The 20,835-nt window shown below is 36.9% G+C and overlaps 3 protein-coding genes across 3 annotated transcripts in view; 1 reads left to right on the top strand and 2 right to left on the bottom strand.

The window, feature by feature from the left end:
- LOC129377190 (uncharacterized) overlaps positions 1 to 2,964 on the bottom strand; it is a 36,998-nt gene extending 34,034 nt beyond the window's left edge. Inside the window, exons 1-5 of the mRNA XM_055056978.1 lie at positions 2,786 to 2,964; positions 2,047 to 2,154; positions 1,427 to 1,513; positions 560 to 733; positions 326 to 483 (exon numbers count right to left, since the gene is read on the bottom strand). Of these exons, the coding sequence (XP_054912953.1) occupies positions 326 to 483; positions 560 to 733; positions 1,427 to 1,513; positions 2,047 to 2,154; positions 2,786 to 2,932 (674 nt within the window). The 5' untranslated portion in view covers positions 2,933 to 2,964. The remainder of the gene's footprint in view (positions 1 to 325; positions 484 to 559; positions 734 to 1,426; positions 1,514 to 2,046; positions 2,155 to 2,785) is intronic.
- Positions 2,965 to 5,903: 2,939 nt separating this feature from the next.
- Positions 5,904 to 11,351, top strand: cd40 (CD40 molecule, TNF receptor superfamily member 5). Its single transcript, XM_055056868.1, has 9 exons — positions 5,904 to 6,036; positions 6,542 to 6,623; positions 7,649 to 7,768; positions 7,850 to 7,993; positions 8,097 to 8,190; positions 9,119 to 9,177; positions 9,640 to 9,729; positions 9,826 to 9,857; positions 10,797 to 11,351. Exons 1-9 carry the CDS (start codon positions 5,998 to 6,000, stop codon positions 11,085 to 11,087), a joined length of 951 nt encoding a protein of 316 aa, XP_054912843.1. The 5' UTR covers positions 5,904 to 5,997; the 3' UTR covers positions 11,088 to 11,351.
- Positions 11,352 to 12,915: 1,564 nt separating this feature from the next.
- Positions 12,916 to 15,243, bottom strand: irx7 (iroquois homeobox 7). Its single transcript, XM_055056918.1, has 2 exons — positions 14,995 to 15,243; positions 12,916 to 13,881 (listed from the first exon to the last, which is right to left on the bottom strand). Exons 1-2 carry the CDS (start codon positions 15,223 to 15,225, stop codon positions 13,144 to 13,146), a joined length of 969 nt encoding a protein of 322 aa, XP_054912893.1. The 5' UTR covers positions 15,226 to 15,243; the 3' UTR covers positions 12,916 to 13,143.
- Between the last annotated feature and the right edge of the window lie 5,592 nt (positions 15,244 to 20,835).

Genomic DNA, 20,835 nt, shown 5'->3' with positions numbered 1-20,835 from the left:
CTGCCGTAAAGTAGAATTACCATAAACAACTGCAGACTGTTGAACAGACTGAAGCTCTTATACATCATTGTGGCATTATTCATGTAAATAGTACAAGACAAAAGAGAAAGTAGCCAAGAGAGAAAACAGATAAAATCCAGTGTATAGTAACTGTTCTTGAATAGATAATAATTATGTCTTTCAAATTCAGAGAGTTGATATCAGGGCCTGCAGGACTTAGAGTCTGTGGTCAAGATTTCTTAAATTTCTCTCTAATGATATTTACATTTTTATTACATTTTGTTCTTTAAACTGTAAACTTGAAATAAGAAGGATGCATTCGTACTTCACCCATTTGAATGATGCTAGTCCTCCTCTGTGCAGTAACAATACTCCTTCTTTAAGGCTCTGTGATGCCTGAGGCTCCTGCTGCAATTCTGAGTTCCCACTTTCAGAACCGCTGTATATGTTTCCATGAATTATCTGATTCACAAGCTGCATCATCTACGCAACAAAAGAACGCTGTAAGCATGAAAAATCTCAACACATTCAATTCTATAATGATTTTCCACAACTTTACCTTGTGTTTGTCCTCCAGCGATGTCGCCTCCAGTTCATAGTCATGGTGTCCTTTAAAAGAAATGGAGAACCTGGAACCAACCCCATCATCACAGCTCTTGACAATGGAGAAAGGCAGCTGGCGTTTGACGATGCCTCTCTCTATGCTGCACAGCAGTTTGGTGTTGAAATCAATCTAGATGCACACAAGGTTGAAAGTTAGTGGATATGAGACTGGAAAAAAGTGGCATGGAAAAAACAGAAAAAGATTTAAAGAGGAGCAGCAGAAGCAAATGAGGTGGACAAGCAGTGCTTTCTAGTGGCTGACTGTATATCTAGGACAAGTTACTATGAAATATTGTCTCCTCCGGCCAGAAATTGAGCTGTTAACATGTAGTAATAGCCATACATCAACAGTCTGCAGTCAGAGGCCTCTTCAAATTTGCTGCTACGCTGACAGATACTGGAGGTCCTCCCTGTCCAAATCATCACCATCCTAACAATTATTTGAAGATACTTAGAAGATATAAATTATGCCAGCATTTAATTTTCCTTTGGGATAAATAAAATATTTTTGACTTAAAATTGGAATGAACAAAAACAACTTAGATAGGGGTCAGTCATTAATGCAGTGAATAATGCATCGAGTCCAATTTGGATTTTAATTTGTAAAACATTTTTCAAAAGTCGTGTCAGGTTAGTCTATGATTTAAAAATATGCATCTGCACTCCAGTTTGTGTTCATAAAATGACAAAGTGTGATAAAGTTTAGGAGGTAGGAAAACCTTTATAAAGTGCTTTATCTTAAACTTACAAACCATGTTGCCCTTTGAGCTGTTAATGGCCCTGCTGTGCTACAGCAAGTAGACAAGCGCCTGTTCAAACTCACCTGTAGGACCCGCTTCTGCCACATGTAGCGGCCATGTTTATGAACGCTGAAGTTGTACTGTTGTGTTGAACTTTTCTCAGGCTGTTCCTGTAACAGCAATTATAGATCAAAGAGGAAGTCACTTTTGAAAAACAACATTTCAAAGAATAGCATAAACAATTCATTGTTTCCTCAAAGGACACACTTGGCATTCCTTAATCCAAATGCAAAAATAAGTTGGCTCCAGGAAACTGGTCAGAAAACGGCTTGTTTTCAAACTGACTCAGCAGGCTGAGCAACATACTAGCAAAGACAACGTTAAAAGCTAGAAGCTTGTAATAAACAGAAGAAGTTTTCTTCAGCTTGGACTTTGTAACTGAGACATTCAGTTACAACTGCATGCATTGTTCTACTACATGTTTAGCTGCAGTAGAACAATAAAACGTGTCCTTTCTCCTCTTTATGTAATTGCTTCTCAGACTCAGTTTCTTTTCAGTGTTTTCTTTGTTCTCTAACCCCTTCTTTTGGTGTCATTATAATCTTCATTTCTCCAGCATATTAAGACCTGTCCTGAAGCATGACTCATCCTAAAAGGAGTCTCATTTCAGTGCTTTCTGTTTGTGATTGGACTGGACACCTACCTGGCGGAGCTGCTCTCTTTCCTTTCTTGCCTGATTCAGAGCGTCATCAATGGATATCTCTCCATTTTTGACCCTGTTCATGATGCTAAGCTGCATTTCATTGCTCAGCTGAAATAAATACACAGAGATAAGAGGTTTGACTAAAAACACAAGACATGGATATTTATGCAGATGTCATATGAGCAAAATTTGGTGATTTTCCTCATTATTTTGAGACTTTCATGACTAATTACAATTTTTATGTAAACAAAAAGTAAGAACAAACACTGTTCTTACAGAACCTCATTGTGACTGATGAGAGCACACAAACGTGCACTTTTCATATTTGGTCATGTTTGAGTCGGCACTCAGTGGAAAATCATCATGCTGTAACATGAATAACCAGACACATAATGTGATTTATCAGGAATCGTCCCCAAAAATGTCCTCATGTGACACATTTCTTAGTAAATAAACTGTCCCATTGTGGGAAAGTACTAATCTTAGGAAAGTCTTGTTGAAATGAGGAAGTGAGAAATGCTTGAAAGAGCCCCATAAACTCAACCAAAGTTCTCTGTGCTGATGTGACGTGAATGAAAGTGAGAGGGCTGCCTTCTGTTAAACAAAGATAAAGTCAGGCTGATGGTACATAGTAGCAGAAGAACAGATACAGATGTCAATAGCATGGCAAATGACCTGCTAGTTACTGTAAATAGAGCTGTAGTCATTCCAGCCTTCCACTGTAAATTATGAGTCTTACCTGAGGCAAGTCCCCGATGGATCTGTCCGGTCTGGACACATAGTCTTTCTTCTTTGATCCTAAACCAGGCATTACAAACAAATATCTATCCAGCAGATCACGGTGCTGCTTCACAGATGCAGTGCTTAGTTTTGTTTTGATTGTCATGCAATAACCCCAGAGACATCTGTCTCATTCGGCGAGAGGGAAACTGCACTGATTTGTGGCTCTCTTGTTGCGACCGCCCTCGTTCAGCTCAGGTTACATGTTTTTTGTTGTTGCGCTTAAAAGGCTCGGCCTGTTCAGCCACACCTACAGAGCAGAGGCTTTCTGTGCATACCTGCAGAGATTTCAGCTGATATGTCTTCACTTGCATGACAATGTCTTTATATTCTCCTTGAGTCGTTTTGAACAAAGTTGGAAGTCAGGACGTTACTTTAGATTAAATTTCATAAATTTAAAAAAGATTATAATAGAAATTAACTTTATTTATTCCAAAGGAAACTATCATATTATCCAGTTAGTTTTGCATCAAATCTAATGAGGCTTCTTACTATATTAATATATCAATGCTAACAGCGTAATTTCTGGCCAGCAGAGACAATATTTCGCAGTGACGTGGAATATTATGTTACTGGTTGACACCATCAGTTGTTAACAAGCACTGCTAATCCACTTTATTTGCTTCTGCTGCTCCTCTTTAAATCTAAGAATAAATGTAAATCTTAAATCTTAACACGCCTGATTTTGAACTCCTCTGGAATTTGGGGTCACAGTTTAGGCATGATTTCAGATTTTGAGTTGATATTCCACTACTCCCATTTATAAAGTGTCCAAAAATAAAAAAGAATGACCAAAAAAACCTTAGAGCTGCACAAAATCCAAAACCAGAGGGAATAGCTATCCAAAAAAAAAAAAAAACATATTAAACCAAAGAACTATAAATAAAAGTGTAGAAAAAGAACAACTTAGAACTAACTTGATAGAGCTTCTCCAAAATGTTACTATGTATGAAATATGTAATACTCTACAGCTTTAGGGAGAATCAATTCTGGCTTTAAATGTATAACTTTTTACTTGAATGTTTAAAGAATGATACTTGTTTTAAAATAGTGCAGCTGCACAATTCAGATAAAAGTACTCATACGCCTCAGACTTTTCATTTTCACCTGTTTGCTGTCATTTTGCAACTATAACCTTCAATGTTATTCATTTCAATTTCATATGGTTGACCCATTAAGTAGCACATCATTTTGAAGTTGAATGATCAAAAATCATTTCTCTAACAGATTTCTGAATATTTGTGAGCTTTTGTATTCAGCTGGGGCAAGTCCCAATGGATCTGTCCATCAGCTGCTTTTACTCCAGTACCCTTAAAATAAAATACCACCTTGTTACCCTATTAATAAAAAGAGTCCACTACAGTATCCTAAACCTATACTCTCATATGTGTTACACCACTTCAACATATTTTTCCTCAAGTAAAATGAAAAAAAAAAAATAACTGTCCAAGAAATTATTTAAGAGTAAAAATAAGTATTTTATTTAAAAGCTATTTGAGTGCTGAGTAACTGATTGGATTATCTTATAAAATATTTTAAAATGATGTCGTCTGCATCATTTTAAATGGTTTAGCATTTCTTTGGTGCATTTCATAATATTTTGAATACAATACTCTGACATTTAGAATATTCGCCTGGAAATATGTTTGCTGAAGACAAATCACACAGAGGGAACAAATATGAGGAAGACAGACAAATATGTACAGTCATGTACAGATTATGGTATTTAAAAGACTAAAATTAATACAAATAAATAACATTATTAATTATAATGTAAGTAATACATTATATTACTTACATATGATGTAAGTAATATAAAATAACAGATTGAGGCATAAGAATCATTTTCCAAATGATAAAAAAATATGAAAATAATGCTTATAGTATTAGATACATATACTTTATCTATATGTTATGCAGATAAAGTTTGCTCTTTGCAGTAAAAAGCTGAGTATAGTAAATTTGCTCCTAAAACTAAGAATTTTCCCAAAAACATTTTCAGGAAGGAAGAAAGAAACAAATTATTAAAAAAACAATGAAAGAAGGGGATTTTATCTCCTCACTTACTTTTATTTAAAAACAACAACAACAACAATGTAATGCCTCCTAAAAAAGTACACATCTAGTTGTGTTGCTATTTCTCGCATAATTTTTTGAACAATTGTAACATACAGCCAGAGTAGGACAATAACTAGGAATTTTCATATCCTGAAAAAATTTTTCCTCCCACTACATTAGGCTACGTAATACTACAAGAAAAATAAGGTAAACTCTCAGCCGAGCTGGTAAAATGATCAGTTTTTAGGGAAGTGTATTTCGAGCAACTGAGGGGAATCCGCCACAGCAGCTAGAGATGGGAAATCCCCCTGATAAAAAGTTTTTGGGGAATCCCTTTGCTCTACAATCAATAATACAGATTGTTTCAGGACACAAAAACAAACTCATGCTCTATTTCCTGAGAACTGATGGCATGCGAATAGAAGCTCTATTACTTCTCTTGTTGTTATCCGTAAATCCAGTTCAAAACAACCAAACAACCAATTTTTTTTTTTTATTTCACTGCAAGTGGTTTAGCCTTTCTTTGGTGCATTTCATAATATTTTGAATACAATACTCTGACATTTAGAATATTCGCCTGGAAATATCACTGGAAATATGTTTGCTGAAGACAAATCACACAGAGGGAACAAATATGAGGAAGGATGAACTTGTTATGACATGTTGCATGTTGTGTAACAGAGTGAAGCAGCTGAAACTGAACAAAACCTACTAAAATATAAGCATTAATGTTTTAAAGATGAACTAGAATAATCCAAGTCATTTTATAAGGCTTTTGATAGGTGAATATGATTTATTTTATCCTTATATTTGCAAAATAAACCCATTTAGATACTGAAGGAGGGGGATTACATTCCATAATGATCCCAAAACTTTTCACGTTTTGGTTGAGAAAATACCGTGAGGAGGACAAACTGGGATGGGAAGGCGGAAACTACGTGGTACTTACGGCTTTTACAGGAAACGGTCAAGAATTAAAAAAATCACGTGGAAAACCAGTTTCAGCTCCTCCCCTTTAGTAGTAACTAGCCCATGAACAAACAGGCAGGGTTAGAGCTGCACTGTTATTCAGAAGGAGCTGCAGTGTGAGAGACTTCATCTGTTTCTATCATCATGTTGGGATTATTGCTGCTGCTTCTGACCGTCCGTATGGTGAGTAATAATCATAATTCATGTGTATTTCTGTATTGCGCAGTTGAAAAAGGGGACGGTTTTAAACCGACGACAGCTCGAACAGCATTGTTTCCCCGGCTTTATCTCAGATCTGGTTTTAAATGATGTTTCTAAATCTTTATTGAACCTGAACGCCAGCGCGTCGCTTTAATGCTGGTAATTCAGGCTGATTTGTGTCTATTCACGATGAAGCGCTCCCTGCAGGAGGAGGAGGGGCTTTTAGTTTCACTTTCGACGCGGGTCCATGAGTGAAACCGAACACGTTAAATAACGTTATAAGCAGCAAGAAAAACAAGAGAAAAACCCTGCAGCTGCTTCCCCTGAAGCGTTGAATGGGTTTAATTTTTGGGACTTTCCAGCCCAGCCCCAGCAGCGTGGACTGAGGAAGTGAAGTTACTTTTACCCACAGAAACTGCGCCAGGGATCACATGAGGACACGAGTTGAATAATTAATCATTAGAGTGGGGTTTTTTCTGCTTTGCAGGGCGTGAGCGCCGCTCAGTCCTACTGCGACCCGATAACCCAGTATGAAGATAATGGCGAGTGCTGCATGAAGTGTCAACCAGGTATGTAACCAGTCTGGAAACATCGTTTCCATAAGTTGCTCTATAAGTTGGAGTTCATGTATGATATTTATACGGTAGATGTGAAGAGGCTCTGTTCACATGATGACGCCTTTACACCAGCTGCAGATCCCCTCGCTTTTGCTTTCATTTACTTTTCCTCTGCTCCTTTGCTTTCACTTCCCCAGCCTTTGGGAATTTCCACATCCTCCCTGTGGAGTTTGGTTCTGAATGTTTCACACTCATCTATAAAGATATCTGAAAGAGACTGTCTTTTTTTTCCTCCTGTATAGTCCAGTGTGAGGTTCCAAAGTTCTCCTATGACACAATAGCCTTTAGAGAAAATACAAAAAAAGTCCCTCCATTACTTCACCCATCCATCTGATTCACATGTCCTACGGCAGTCGAAGCCATACTAAAAACAGAAATATTAAAAACCACATTCTCTCTTAGTTCTTTTTGAGGTCATTAAAACAAAGATGGAAAACTCCAACCATAGAAGATCAGTATCCTACGTTTTTGTTAAATGCATCCTGTTGACAAAGTTGAATTATCTCCTCAGTCTGTCATGACCCATGTATTTTAAATTAGGTGGATTCACACAGGAAAAGCTTAGAATCATGCATGACTTTACTATACGGCCAGAAAACCCTGGGTAAATATTAAGAAATATTACAGTTGTGGTTAACTTGAAGCCTGCTGTATGAAAACTCAGACGTGTAAACTGACCCAAGCGCGTGAATTGTTCCCACTTGTTGTACTTTAGGGTTGATGGAGTTGCACTAAATCCAACCAATACCACATATATCTCAATATTAGCAGCTGTGGGTTCCGATGTTATGCTAATATAATCAGAATAATGCAGTGGAAAAGCAAGAATTGCTAGAAAATAAGTTGCAGAGGATATGTTGGGAGTTGTTTGTCACTATTGGGTAAGAACAGGTTAAACTGATCCTCCCTGTCAGAATAAGTTGATTTTTCATGTGTGGTTAAGGAAATAAATCACTGTCCCATAACATGTTTTTCAGGAACAAAAATGACAGTGAAAAACTGTGGTACTCCAACATGTGAGCCATGTGGCCTGGATGAATATCAGGAGACATACACCACTGAAAACAAGTGTGAAGCCCAGCCATATTGTGACCCAAGTAAGACCTCTGCACATTTCACACATATTTGTATTTTCTGTCGCCTCATGTCTTTTAAAAGTGTGGCCCTTTTTCTTTCAGATAAAAACATGAATGCTGGAGTCCATGACACGAAGAAGAAAGCTGTCTGCCTATGTAAACAAGGGTTCCACTGCTCAAGTGAATACTGTGAGACCTGCATCCCACACAAGCAATGTGGGCCAGGAGAGGGCGTTACGTCCGAAGGTGCGACAGAAATGTTTAAATTATGTCATTTTTATATAGAGCAATTAACAATTTTATTTTCGTCTTGACACTATTTTAAAAAAAAATCACTCTTGACTTTCAGGGGATCAAAAGCACGATACAGTGTGCCACCCATGTGTGAAGGGAACATTTTCCAATGTAACCTCCATGTATGACAGCTGCATTGAACATACAAAGTAAGTGTTGATGCCCACAAATTGAGACAACAACACTTAGAATACTTTTCTAATTCAGTGAGGGTGACAAAAGTTCTTTGTTTTGAATTTTGACTGTGGTGACTACTGTGATCTCTCTTTTTCACTCACTATTTTAATTATTTAATCATTTAGTATCACCTTTGAGCTAATGTATCAAATATAAGTGTCTCCTTTTTTATTTTACTACAAAGTTGTGATTGAATTTGAACCACTCAGGTTATAAAACTGCATTCCAACCACTGAACATTACACAGAGCTCCCATCTGAAAATTGAAAGAGTATGACACAACCAGAAAACGCAAACATTTGTTCAAAAAATGTCATTCGGCTATTGCTTAATGGTTACAGCAGGCATTGCATGGGACATAGATATCTGGAAATTGAATTATTTGGATTTCATGCCACATAGTATGTTGCTGCAAGGTCCTAAAGCAATATGCTGGGCTTCTTAAAAGCTATTTCATGTCATAATTTCAATTTCACTGTTTTGTATCATGATGCAACACTCCCTTTGTGAGACACAGTGGTAGTGGCAGCATAATGCTGTTGAACTGCTATTATTTGGAAGGACTTGGGGGGAGAAATAAAACAAGTATTTGGCTATCCTGGAAGAAGCTACAAAGACTTGAGTCTACTGAATGAGGTTCACCTTCTAGCAAGAACAATTAACTGAAATATAAAGAAGGGGTAGTTGAAGTACAAAACTAAATCCAGTTTGAAATATAAAGCAATATTTTACTACTTTGTGTTAGTCTTTTATATAAAATCCCAATAGCATACACTGAACTTATAGTTCATGAGTTATGACTGCATACAAAGAGATAGGATTTCACACATTGGCCAGATATTGATGTGACTCACAGTATAAAGTAGGTATTAAACCTTAACTCTGTAAAACTCTTTCCAGATGTCCCCTGGATTCCTCTGTTCAGGAAGCTGGAACCGACCGATCTGACACCGTATGTGGTGAGTTTTGTGTGACTCAGAGGTTTTTCGCCTTTACCTTACATTTATCTGTTGCCTCTGTGGTTAGAAATTTTGTCGAGTTGCTCAGAATGAAACTTTCTCACTGACACAGGCGTGTAAACCTGTTAGCAATACGGTCCCGAGACTGGGAGCAGCAGTGTGTTTTACTAAAGCATTGTTTAGATCTGTGTGGGACAGACGAAAAGTTGAAAGTACCTCTGCCCGTTCATTCAGGATTCAGGGATTTTTCTGTGGCACGTAACTCCAAATAATTTATTTTTTTTATTTTTTATACTCTTTGGGAGGCTACAGGGGTTCCATTGCATGTATTCTTTATGAAATGAAAAACAATCCTTTTAACTTCCTACACTAAAAATGTAAAGTAAGATCTCTGACATTGTTAGGGATGACTTTATGTGTCAGTATGTAATTGTTGCTTTCTCCTGTCTGCTTCTCTTTCAGTAAAGAACCGGGTCCATATCATAGTTGGCTCTGTGATGGGAATCTTTGGAGTTGCATGTTGTATATTTGGAGTGTTTCTGTATTGCCAACGTAAGCTTCACTCTGAAAGTTCACATAGTGCTGTTAATACTGTTGATCAACCATTTATAATGTTTTTTTTTTTATTTTGTCTCTTTTTCATTCTAGGTAAATCAAATTCAGAGAAGGGGACAAAATTGGTAAATATGAGTTTTATTTCAAATTACTTGTTTGAATAAATATTTGTATATATTTTGGTGGTAGCTGATTGCTTTGTCTGTTTATTTTAAAAAAAAGAATTGTATGCACTTTAAGTCATGGAAATACTATTTGTATTTTCTAAATATAATGATTATAAAATAGACTGGGAATCATTAATACCCAACAATAACACATCCAGCATAAAATAAAAAGAGAATAACAAGTGACTTTCATAATATCAGAGGAGCATCATAAAGCAACGTTAGAGACGTGGTCAAGAATGTGGAAGCTGTTGATAAATCAGCTAACTCCAAAATTACATACATAAAAAGCTTAATGAAATAATGTTTTTTAATGCAGTAGCATAATCTCACACTGAAAAATCCAACAATGTGACTATATTTCTAGTTCCTTGCATTATTATGCCTTAGATTATTATGCCATTGTCAATATGTCACTTGAAAATGGTTTCAAAATAACAATATTACCGATCATCACAATAGTTACTCTGACCTTTTATTGTCCAGCAAAATTTGCTATTGTTTAAAACTATCGGTGTATTTTTATTACTTTAGGAGGTTTTTTTACTTCAATGTAGAAAATTGTTTTACCTTTTAGACACAAAAATGTTATTTTTAAATTAAACCATATATAATTAAACTTGTACTTGTTTTTTGTTTCAATTAAAAAACAATTAGACATACAGCATTGGATCAGTTTAAACCTGTGAATAACCCATCATTCTTTTAACCAAAAAGAAAAGAAAAGAAAACATCTTAATGCTGTTCAAATTCAAATCAAGCTTTGATTCAAACTCAGAAAAAGCAACAGTTTTGGCTCTAAGCACATGTGGATTTAAAGATTACTTATTCAGTAAATGATAGAATGTACTATTTTTCTTTCAAACATCTATTTGATTTTCTTTTACCTTCTCACAGGACTCTGTTGAATCCATCGGGCCGACGGCAATATACAGGCCAAATGAGCCACATGAAGAAGCCTCACTGTTTCCTGGACCACAGACTCCGGTGGAAAACGAAGACAGAAGCATCCCTTCCCAGGAAGATACAAGAAGCTTTTGTGCGATGTCCTTAGGTTCCGCTGGGGAGCACGGAAGAAGTGAGAACGGAAAAATTGTGTGTTCTGTGGAGGAGGAAGGAAAAGTTGCCCGTCTCCCCCGTCAGGAATCACAAATATCAAGTTCCTCTACTGTCGGCTTCAGTTCGTAATGTAACTGGGGAGAGAGAATTGGTTGTGTCATAACGGACTTTCTCGAAGATAAAGCTGTATTTATTAACCCTAATGTGCCTGTATGTTTTGCTGAATCGATGTCCATGATGTACAATCATTTGTCGCTGTTGTATTATTGCATGTTGTACTTAGATGTTCTACTTGTTGCAATGAAACACATTATTGCTATTCATTTTTTTGGTGTGCTGAAGCACTGTGTAATTATAGTAAAAACTGCATTAAATTTTATTAATGTTTTTTAAGGACGTGTGTACTTTACCCAAACTAAATACAAATAATTTCAGCAGACATAGTTTACCTTAAAAATGTAGGGTTAACTAAGGAAATAGTTTGGCAACAACAACTGAGCAAATTTGTTGGTGTAATATAAATTTGTCAAATAAACTATAGGTAGTATAATTAGACTGAGCTATTATACGTGTTTTAAACTAACAAATAATGCATCTATGCTAATCCTGCAGGTAACTATGTCGCATTATAGTTACTTTCAGGATTTACATTGATGGATTGGTGGAAGCTAAAGATTAGGGTTATGGCAAAGAGCTTCCAACCAAAATAAATTCTGATTTGGCCGATCGCTTTAGTTACTTCTCTTGCAGTTACCTCTTTTATCCTCAAAGAGGCGCAAGTGCGTTGCTATTGGCTATTAGCAGTGCTCTTGCAGTAGCTTTATATGGAGCCCCACGGAAACACTAATCTGGCTTAACATTATGACCACCTTCGTATGAATTTAATCAGATCAAATACGTCAGTGAAAAGGTAATAGTATATTCTTTTTGTGAATTAACCCATCCTGCCACAACTGGTTCAGAAATGGTTTGATGATCAGAAAACTTTGAAATGTTGATTTTGTCTACAAACTTGTCAGATCTATAGCCAATCAAGAATCTACTCCAAACACCTGGGTGTCATGTATCACAGCAGAACTCTCATAGTCAGTGTTTGTCTTCAGTGGGAACTTCTATTGCTTCAAGTTCACATCTGAAGACTTTGATGCTTCAACGTGAACACATACTGAAATCATGCGAACCCGTTAAGAGTCTATAGGCCATTCTAAAATCATGTTTTTGGCAATTTAAATGTGATCTAATGTGATCTTTGATTGTCTTTAAATATTTGTTTAATTGAGTCATAAAACAATTTTAAAATCATTTCCAAGAACAACTTTAATGGCTCCTTGTGCTGATTGTGAAACTGTAGTTATCCATAGCTTTGTTAAGGCTCAGTGCATCAATTGCTTTAATATATACTATATGTACCCAAAAATAAAACAAGTAATATATATTTATAACTTCATTTTGACTTGATTACACAAATGGAACCACATCCTGATTAAAACAGCATATATGTACATATTTTATCAGTCTAATAATGTAATACTGTTAAATAAGTTTCATCATTTTAATTATCATCAATTGTGCAAAATATACTTAATCATTACATAATATGACTGAAAATGCAAAAAGTATGAAAGGAAATGTTCTGAAATAGTTTATAAAAGCGGCAAATATATGGTTTAAGTAAGCCATCTTTTTTGTTGTTGACTTTTTTTTCCAAACAATTTTATGATGAAGACATTCCCTTAAATGCCTAATATATAAATTATGATATAAAAAACTAAGAAAAATTAAGATGTTAATAATTTTCTGACTATTATTTCTTGTATCAGACTCTAAAGGTATAATAAAAACGGATGCTGATGTCCCAGTGAAACACTTCTTTCAAATTATGCTTTTATTCATAAACTATTTTCTATCACTTATGTTAAAGTTCTTGTCAGAACAAATAAAGACACCTTAATTTTGGAATAAGCCAAAGTTTATTTTAACAAAATACTTATTTATGGTTAGACTAAGGAAATATTATTTACATCATCCAGGTGGAAAAATACATCTACATTTATTTACAGTGACAGAACATCCTTAGTCTTTGGTCTCTCAACAGATTTTATACCATAACAAACTTCAGGAAATCTGTGAGGTTTGAAGGTTTAAAGTGCAAAATGTTGGTTTTTGTAACTGTCTTCTGATCAGCTCAGACTATTTCATGAGCGGTGTAGTAAGCTGGAACAAAGAGTCCGGTCCGTGAAGCCCAGTCTGCCCACAGTTTCCCAGCAGGGTGGTAAAAACCATCCACAGTTTTCTTTGAGACCTCTGAGGTGGCGGTTTCTGCCAACGACCAGATTTTGGGTTTCTGACTGACCATGTTCTCTTTGCTTTCTGAAGTGGATGATGTGTGGTCAGAATCGCCGCTTCCAGCTTTCTTCTCTGACCCAGCTTCCTGTCTCTCCAAACGCTCCTCTCCATTTGCAGAGCATTCCGGCTCAGGCTCATCTCCGGCTTCCTGCTCATTATGATGCTCTGCCTCATCATCTTGCTTCTCCAAGTTGCACTTCTGCAGGGCACCTTCCTCCTCGTCACTCTCCCCCTCCTGCTCCTCATCCTCTTCATCCGATTTGCTTTTGGATGCCCAGCTGACCCTGTTCTCCTTCTTCAGGCGCCGCCTGGCGTTGGCAAACCAGGTGGAGACCTGCGTCAGACTCATCTTAGTGATGATGGCCAGCATGATTTTCTCGCCCTTTGTTGGGTACGGGTTCTTCAGGTGCTCGTTCAGCCAGGCCTTCAGCGCACCAGTGCTCTCACGTGTCGCCACCTTGGCAACCCTGCCAAGATCCTCCGCGGCACCCGGACGGTAGGAAGGGTAGAGGACCCCTCCGCGGGCCAGGAGGGCATGATGATATGAAGAGGCAGCCTTCAAGTCAAAGCCACCGCTCTGGAAGACAGAAAGACAGAACATGAGAACAAGCTAAAGAGCACAAAACAAACCAGAGTCAGCCAAAAAGAGCAAGCAGGTTTTATAGTAGCTTCTTCTCCTGTTGGTCCAGGCCAACAGGAGACCACTTGACTTTACACAAACCAGGTTTAAAAATATGGCAAGTGTTCACATACTAATAGAATTCCTCATAAATCAATTCTTAATGGTCATGTTATCATGTTATGTGTCTGAGCCAGGAGACAGATTTCATGAGTAATTATTTGCACATAAATTGACCCGATTACAAACTTTTCGGTTGTTACTTGTGAACAAAACATCAAACTTTTCCTCAGCTACTTGAATTTGAGTAAATTGAGGAAAAGTTTCTCCACAAAATACCATGCATACAGAGTAATTTACGTTAAGCAGTTAGTGGGAAATAAGATCATCTAAAATGGTTATCAGGACACCTTCACGTTGGGACAGAACTTTGTACCTCATGACATGACTTTGATCATTTTCTTCAGAGTACCAGAAGAAAAAATATATATTAATAAACCAAACAGCTTCTTAACATCACAATGAACACCAGAGTCTAATGACCAGATGACTCACTGTTTTATTTCCACATTATTTCATTGACTGTCTGATTAAATCAACAATGGTAATTTGCTGGTTAGAAAGTTGTGTTTAAAATGGCAGTTATTTGATTAAATTAAGTGTTTTGGTTGGAGTTTTGCAGCATCCTAACTTTTTAGAAAGTGATTTTTATACAATTTCTTTACCAGAATCGTTCTGAAACAACGCTTACCATTTGATCATCTTTTTTTTTCTGGTTCTCCAGCACCCTTTACTTGACATTACATGTCCTTCTTATGGGGGTTTTGATAATTTTTCATAATCCCAACTTAAAAAAAACAATTTTTTGCATTATTTCCTCACCAGACCAGTTGGGAAAAGTACCGACGTTTTGCACTAATTGCTTCCCATATATCGGAGTGGTTAGTTTGGCAACAGGTAAACGAATGTTTATTCAGAGCGCACGTATGGTTGCGATTGGAACACGTTTTTTTTTTTTTTTAAAGTGAAACAAGAAGTCTTATGAGAATATTTTATAAAAGTTGAGCTCACCATGTGCGCGATGTGCCTGTGGTGTGGATAAGGGACAAAGTTGTATCCCTGCAGTCCTGAGTATGTTATGGGAACTCCTGCTGCCATAGCTGCCAGATGCTGAGCCTGTTGCTGCTGTTGCTGCTGCTGTACACCCGATGGACACCCCAGGACCGGGATCTGATATCCAGTCGGCATTACGAGGTTCCTCTCTAAGAAGAAGTTTCCAAATCCAGCTTGCGACGCGGGCATCTTTCCTGTTTCCCCAACTGTTCCTTAAAAAGTCTGTGTGGGACTCCAGCCTGTCGGCTCTATTTATATACACAACCAGCTGCCCCTGTGTGTGCAAAGAGGAGAGAAGAGGGAGGCGGGGGGCAGTTCCAACTGGTATTGACTGACAACTCCGTTCAAAAGACCTCCAGCTTTCACTGGCAGCAAATCCCATCAAAGCTCTCCGCTGTTCCTTTTATCGCTTCTTATCGACAATTTCTGCAGGAAAGTCGCCCTTCCAACTGAAGTGCAACACTTTTTCATGAATGCAAAACACAAGACATGACATAACTCACAAAATAAATAAATAAAACTTTAAACATTTCCAACTCCAGCCTACAGGATGAGTTTACGCTCAGAATCCCCACTATTTGTCTATTCTAAGTGCTTAATTTGCTTGCCAGGCCGTTTGATGTTTTATGAGGATTTTAACACATCTCATGTCTCGCACTGATCGACGAACACTTAAGAAAAATGTCTCCAATTCGGTTAGCAAACCCCTGCCAGTCTCTGCTGTGACACTTTCGGCGCCCACGCATCTGGGATTTTGATTCAACAGCGTAAAAAGGAATCGCACTTGCGCAAAAAAAAAAAAAACTAATAAGATTTTAGTACAATGGAGAAGTGTCACGTATTGCATTAAGAAAATGGTTTTCCAATATAACTTCCTCTGTGCGTAAAATCCATGCGCGGACCACAAGTCTGCTCCTTCTGCATGTGGCGCTTAGATTGTCCTAATTAAAACAAGGTTATGGTAAACAGGTGTTGACTAATGTATGTGATAACTGTGAAATAGCAGATGCAAAGTGTGAGTGTGCGTCACAGATAAGAACACAGATTACTCGTCTTATGGTTTTTTCCCTTTCAAAAGAAAACCCATGCATTAAATCTTCAAATAAATAAATATGTTAGAATTTATGCGCAAGTTCATTTTTAGTTTTATTGTCATAAATATTTTTATTCTGATTGAAAATTAATAGAAATTCCCATTTGACAACATAAACGGTTCAAATAGAAAATAGTTATAATTACCCACTTATTATCACCATAATATTTTTGATTTTACTCATCAGGAACAGGCTTTAAATTAAGTAAATAAATGATTTTCTTTTTTGTTATCTTTAAAAGGATTTCTGTCTGTTGAGCTCTTAAACTTTGAGAACTTTAATGCGTGGCGTGTTTATTTAAAGTGCAGTTCGTTTCTGAAGTCAGAAACCCTTGATGTTTCCTTTTTCATGTCTGCAGAATAACTGTCACATTTCAAAGAAGCAGTGATTGCTTACTGTGCTTTGATGGTGCAACATTTCAGAGGAAAGAAACCACCTTTTAAATTCATAACCTAAAAAGTCACCTGAGAAATAATTTCTTAATGCCTTTATTTCTAGTTAATTTGTTGTGTTTTGGCGCTGAAAGTTCATTCCAGTTAAAGGTAAAATATTTCTCATCTGATTGTCCTCAAAGTCTGGATTCTGTCTGCTGATTTCCTGATCAACTGATAATGTTTGTATAAAAATTCAGCTACGTCTGACTGTATTGAATTATCTCCCATCCAATGCAGTCAGATGGATATCAGTTGAATCAGTTTTTTATTTTTTATTAGATTCCTTGAAAAAAAATTCTGCTGTTAAAAGCAAATACAAATGTTACACGTGTTGGTTTTATTAAAAGAAAGTAAAGAAAGTTGGCATAGTAATTTCAAATATTTCTTTTTCCAGAATATCATTAAACTGGATTTTATGTGAGGAAAACAAAGCATTTTCATAAAGTATTATGAGGTGTGCTTTATTAAACACTATACTTCATTGGAGGACAAGTTTTGTATAAAGTGTCTTAAATTTTAATCTGAACAAAATTGTTCTGTGTTTAAATATGTTTGGACATCATTTAGGGATTTTTTTTTTTTTACATCTAGATATTGGTGTTAAATAAAAGCCTCACAAATGAAGTTCATTTATATTCATGAAGAAAAAGTGAAGGGACATAACTGACTGAGCTAAAACTGACTCAGCTAAAACATTTCACAGATTTTTCATGCAAGAGTTTTATTAAAATGGAAACATTTTGCTCAAGCTCCTGCTCCTCGTGATGACCCTTTCAGATAGTTTTTTTGGCTTGGTGTTTCAGATTCTCAAATTTGTTTTTTATTTCTCTGACCTCTCACAGACCAAACAGGAAGGTAAGGCCGTGACGCAAAGAGGAAGAGCTGCTGTGGTAGCAACAGAAAAAAAGTGGTAAAGGTAAAGGGAGGGGAGGAATTTATTAGGGTGGGATCCACATAGCCCAAAGCAAATTTGTACAAGAGCAACAATGGGTTTGACCAGAGAGTAAAGAGAAAGAAGGATTATGGCATTGCTAATCTTCATCTGCCAATCCAAACAGCTCAGGGCTGCAGCTTTTGTCCTTCTCGTAGAACGTCTTTCATTCTCTTCCTCTTTTGCCAGCTCTGCCACAATGCAGGTGTTGGTCCTGCTCCGACAGGTTTCGGCTGACCTGTTTGCTGTTGGGATGTTGGTCGTTTACAGGAGAAGAAAAAGTGGCCAAATGGAAGACGGCTGTCTTCAGTGATTGAAGAGATTCTACAAGATAACAAAGACGATGAAATTAGCTTTATCTTTGTAAGCCGGCGCTCTCTGTTGAAACTGTGCTTTCTGTGACTTTCTTTATCTGCAAATCCTCTGCAGATTCCATGTTCTGATCAACCAAACAAAGAGCTGTGCTTTTGGATGAAATGCTGGATGATAGTGCAAGCAAACAGATAAGGACAACAGCTGTAGGTGTGAGCTCAGTTGAAGGCCATCCGCTACCTGCAGGCTGACAAAAGGAACTAAACATGCAATTAGAATAACTCATAGGTGGGTGTGAATGAGACAACAAAAGCTGGCGGTGAATCAACACCGTCTTTGACACATTTTGCTTGTTAGTTTATTTTTGTGGGACTTGATTTTAAATCAAAGCAACATGACAAGGCCTCATGCATTTTAACTACAGGATGGGACGGGGTTAAACAATTCTGATCTGACATATTTCGATTCAAACACAAAGCTGTTGTATTCTATAGATTGATTGCAATGAGTGCAATTTTGATAATTCAGTTTCAAAAATGACTTGATGATTGTCCAGCAGTGATTAACTGCCTCCATCAGGGTGGTAATATAAAAAAGCTGAATGTTTATAGAATGCTGTATCCAAGATTTTAATAGAAAGTTCAGTGTAAGGAAAATATGTCTTGAAAAGTTTAAAAACTAGAGACACTAGAGGCAGCAATGCATCCAAGCTGAAGACACTGTACTGCATTGATGCTGTGATTTTTGCAAAAGGGTTCAAACCCAAATACTGAGTTTATATGTTGTAAAATATATACAGATTTTTTGCGCAGACTGATATTTCTGTATTTTAAAAACCCTTTTTCTATTTGGTCTTCAGTAATTTTTTATATTTCCTATAAAACCAAAAGATATTTTTTTATGAATAGCTATCATAAAAAAACAGAAATAAACACAGGGAAATTATTTTTGTCAGTGTGAATAATCTATAACATATTTAGAATTAATAACCAAAGTTGCTAATTTATTGATCTGCATTGTGTAAAATTATAAAAGCCTGTAAAAAAAAAAGTGCACATTTGGGGTGAATTTCTTCACTGAGAATCATCTGACTCAGTTATCTGTAATTACATGCTGCTCTCCATGCAGCTCCCTTGTTCCTGCCTAATAGGATTTTCCTGGGGTTACCGAGACAAATGGGAGATGTAAGCAAAGTGTGAATGTTATCAAGCTCTCCCACCTCTTTACTGTCTGACCCCCCTCTTTCCAGACCCCCTTCCACTCTTCATCCTTTGTCATTACTCTTATCAAGGCAACTCTATCATTCTTAGAAAATAGTAGATGTCCTGAGATGTAAGTATGTCTTTGTTTAAGGCTGGCCGGCGGCCCGCCTCCCAGCTCCCTCCTGTGTGCAGGCTGATTGACGGCCCTCTGCTGGGTGAGTGACAGCCAGCGTTGGTATGGACTGGAAGGGCCGCTGTGACAGCTGGTCCTGCTGCCTTTAGTGCGGGACCCCGCCTGGTGGGGCCCCTACGCAGGGCTCCACAGCTTGATTTCTGTAGCTCCGGTCAGTGCTGATACCCCTGGTGTGTTTGTCACTACAGATCAGCTTGTTAGCTCCCTGCTTCTTCAAGCAGATGTAGGTTTTTCTTGAAAATATGCCCAGTCTGATTCCTCAAAATGTTCATTTTGTAGTTTAATTCAGTTCAAAGCTACTTTATTTATGAGGGCAAGAATCTCATGTAGCAGTCAGTCTTGCAACAAATCTGAAGAACCCTCTGACTGAAGTCTGTCATGACATGCTGACAGCTCCGAGGAACATGTCCTGGATGACACAATTAATTATCAGTAAACCATCTTAATACATTTTTGAAGAGAAATAGATGCAATTTTCACATACAAATAAATGACTAATCCAATAAAATCCAAATTTTTGGACCAGGGGTCTACAACCTGAGGCTCTTAAGCTACTGGTTGCTCTTTTGCTAATTAATAACTTATTAACTTTGGCAAAAAGTAAGTAAGTAAGTTGTATCATAGAGCTTTATAGAATGGGAAAAAAACAATTAATGTGCAGAAATATGTATTCAATTCAGCTCAATTGTATCGACTAATTTGATCCTATAAAAAAAAATAAAACAGTCAAGTTTAGTTTGCAGAGCGGTAGAGCAGGATCAACTCTAACTCCTCTAACTAACTACCCTAAGTGCACTGATCTTTTTCTCCATCTATGGATGGGATTTGAACCATCCTGGGTATCCTTGCAGCAAGGCAGCAGCCACTGCACCACTTTACAATCAGGCATTTACATTATCAGATGTCTAACAGGACTATGTTTTAGATTAATTTAAGACAAGATGTCTATAAATTAAAAATAATATTCACTTTAGAAGGCAATAACTTTTAAAGTAAACAATTTATTGCCTAAAATGCAACAACATAACATTTATTTGGTGTACAATTGACCATTTCTAACAAATGATGCATCTGGAGCTCTTTCTGCTGTATTTAACATCAGTGCAGTGTAAGGCCGATCTGTTAGTTATTTTTTGGACTGAACAATTAATTAATTTATTAAATATATATTTTTTATCTCAAATGCAAAATGTAGTTATTTTTGTTCAAATTTGGCTTAGTTACTGCTATGAATATATTGTTCTTTTAGAAATATTTTACTGAATTAGTTGACAATTATGATTAGTCATGATTAATAGTTTCACCACTAGTGAGGATTGCTCCAGGACTCCAAATTAACTCCAACTTTAAGAGGACGTCCAGAGCATTTTGAAACTTTGACATCCTGACTTCTGAGCAGAAATTGTGCATTTTAAAACTACACAACCCAAAGTTTATTATGTAAGTTCACAGGACCCCAGAACATTATTAGATTCGTATTACCATACCTGAATCCCATGAACAAAGTGAAGTTCGTCCATCCATTATTTTCCATCTATAGCCTCACAGAGAGTAGCTAATGAGGTTATTGAGCATCTGTGACGTGACATCTACATTTTGGCCATTTGTAAAACAATAGCAACAAGGAAGCCCG

The sequence above is a fragment of the Poeciliopsis prolifica genome, unplaced genomic scaffold (genome assembly GCF_027474105.1).
Source record: "Poeciliopsis prolifica strain line A6 unplaced genomic scaffold, Auburn_PproV2 SCAFFOLD046, whole genome shotgun sequence".
Lineage (NCBI taxonomy): Eukaryota > Metazoa > Chordata > Actinopteri > Cyprinodontiformes > Poeciliidae > Poeciliopsis > Poeciliopsis prolifica.
The sequence above is the reverse complement of the archived record's forward strand: the minus strand, read 5'-3'. Positions and strand labels throughout refer to the sequence as shown.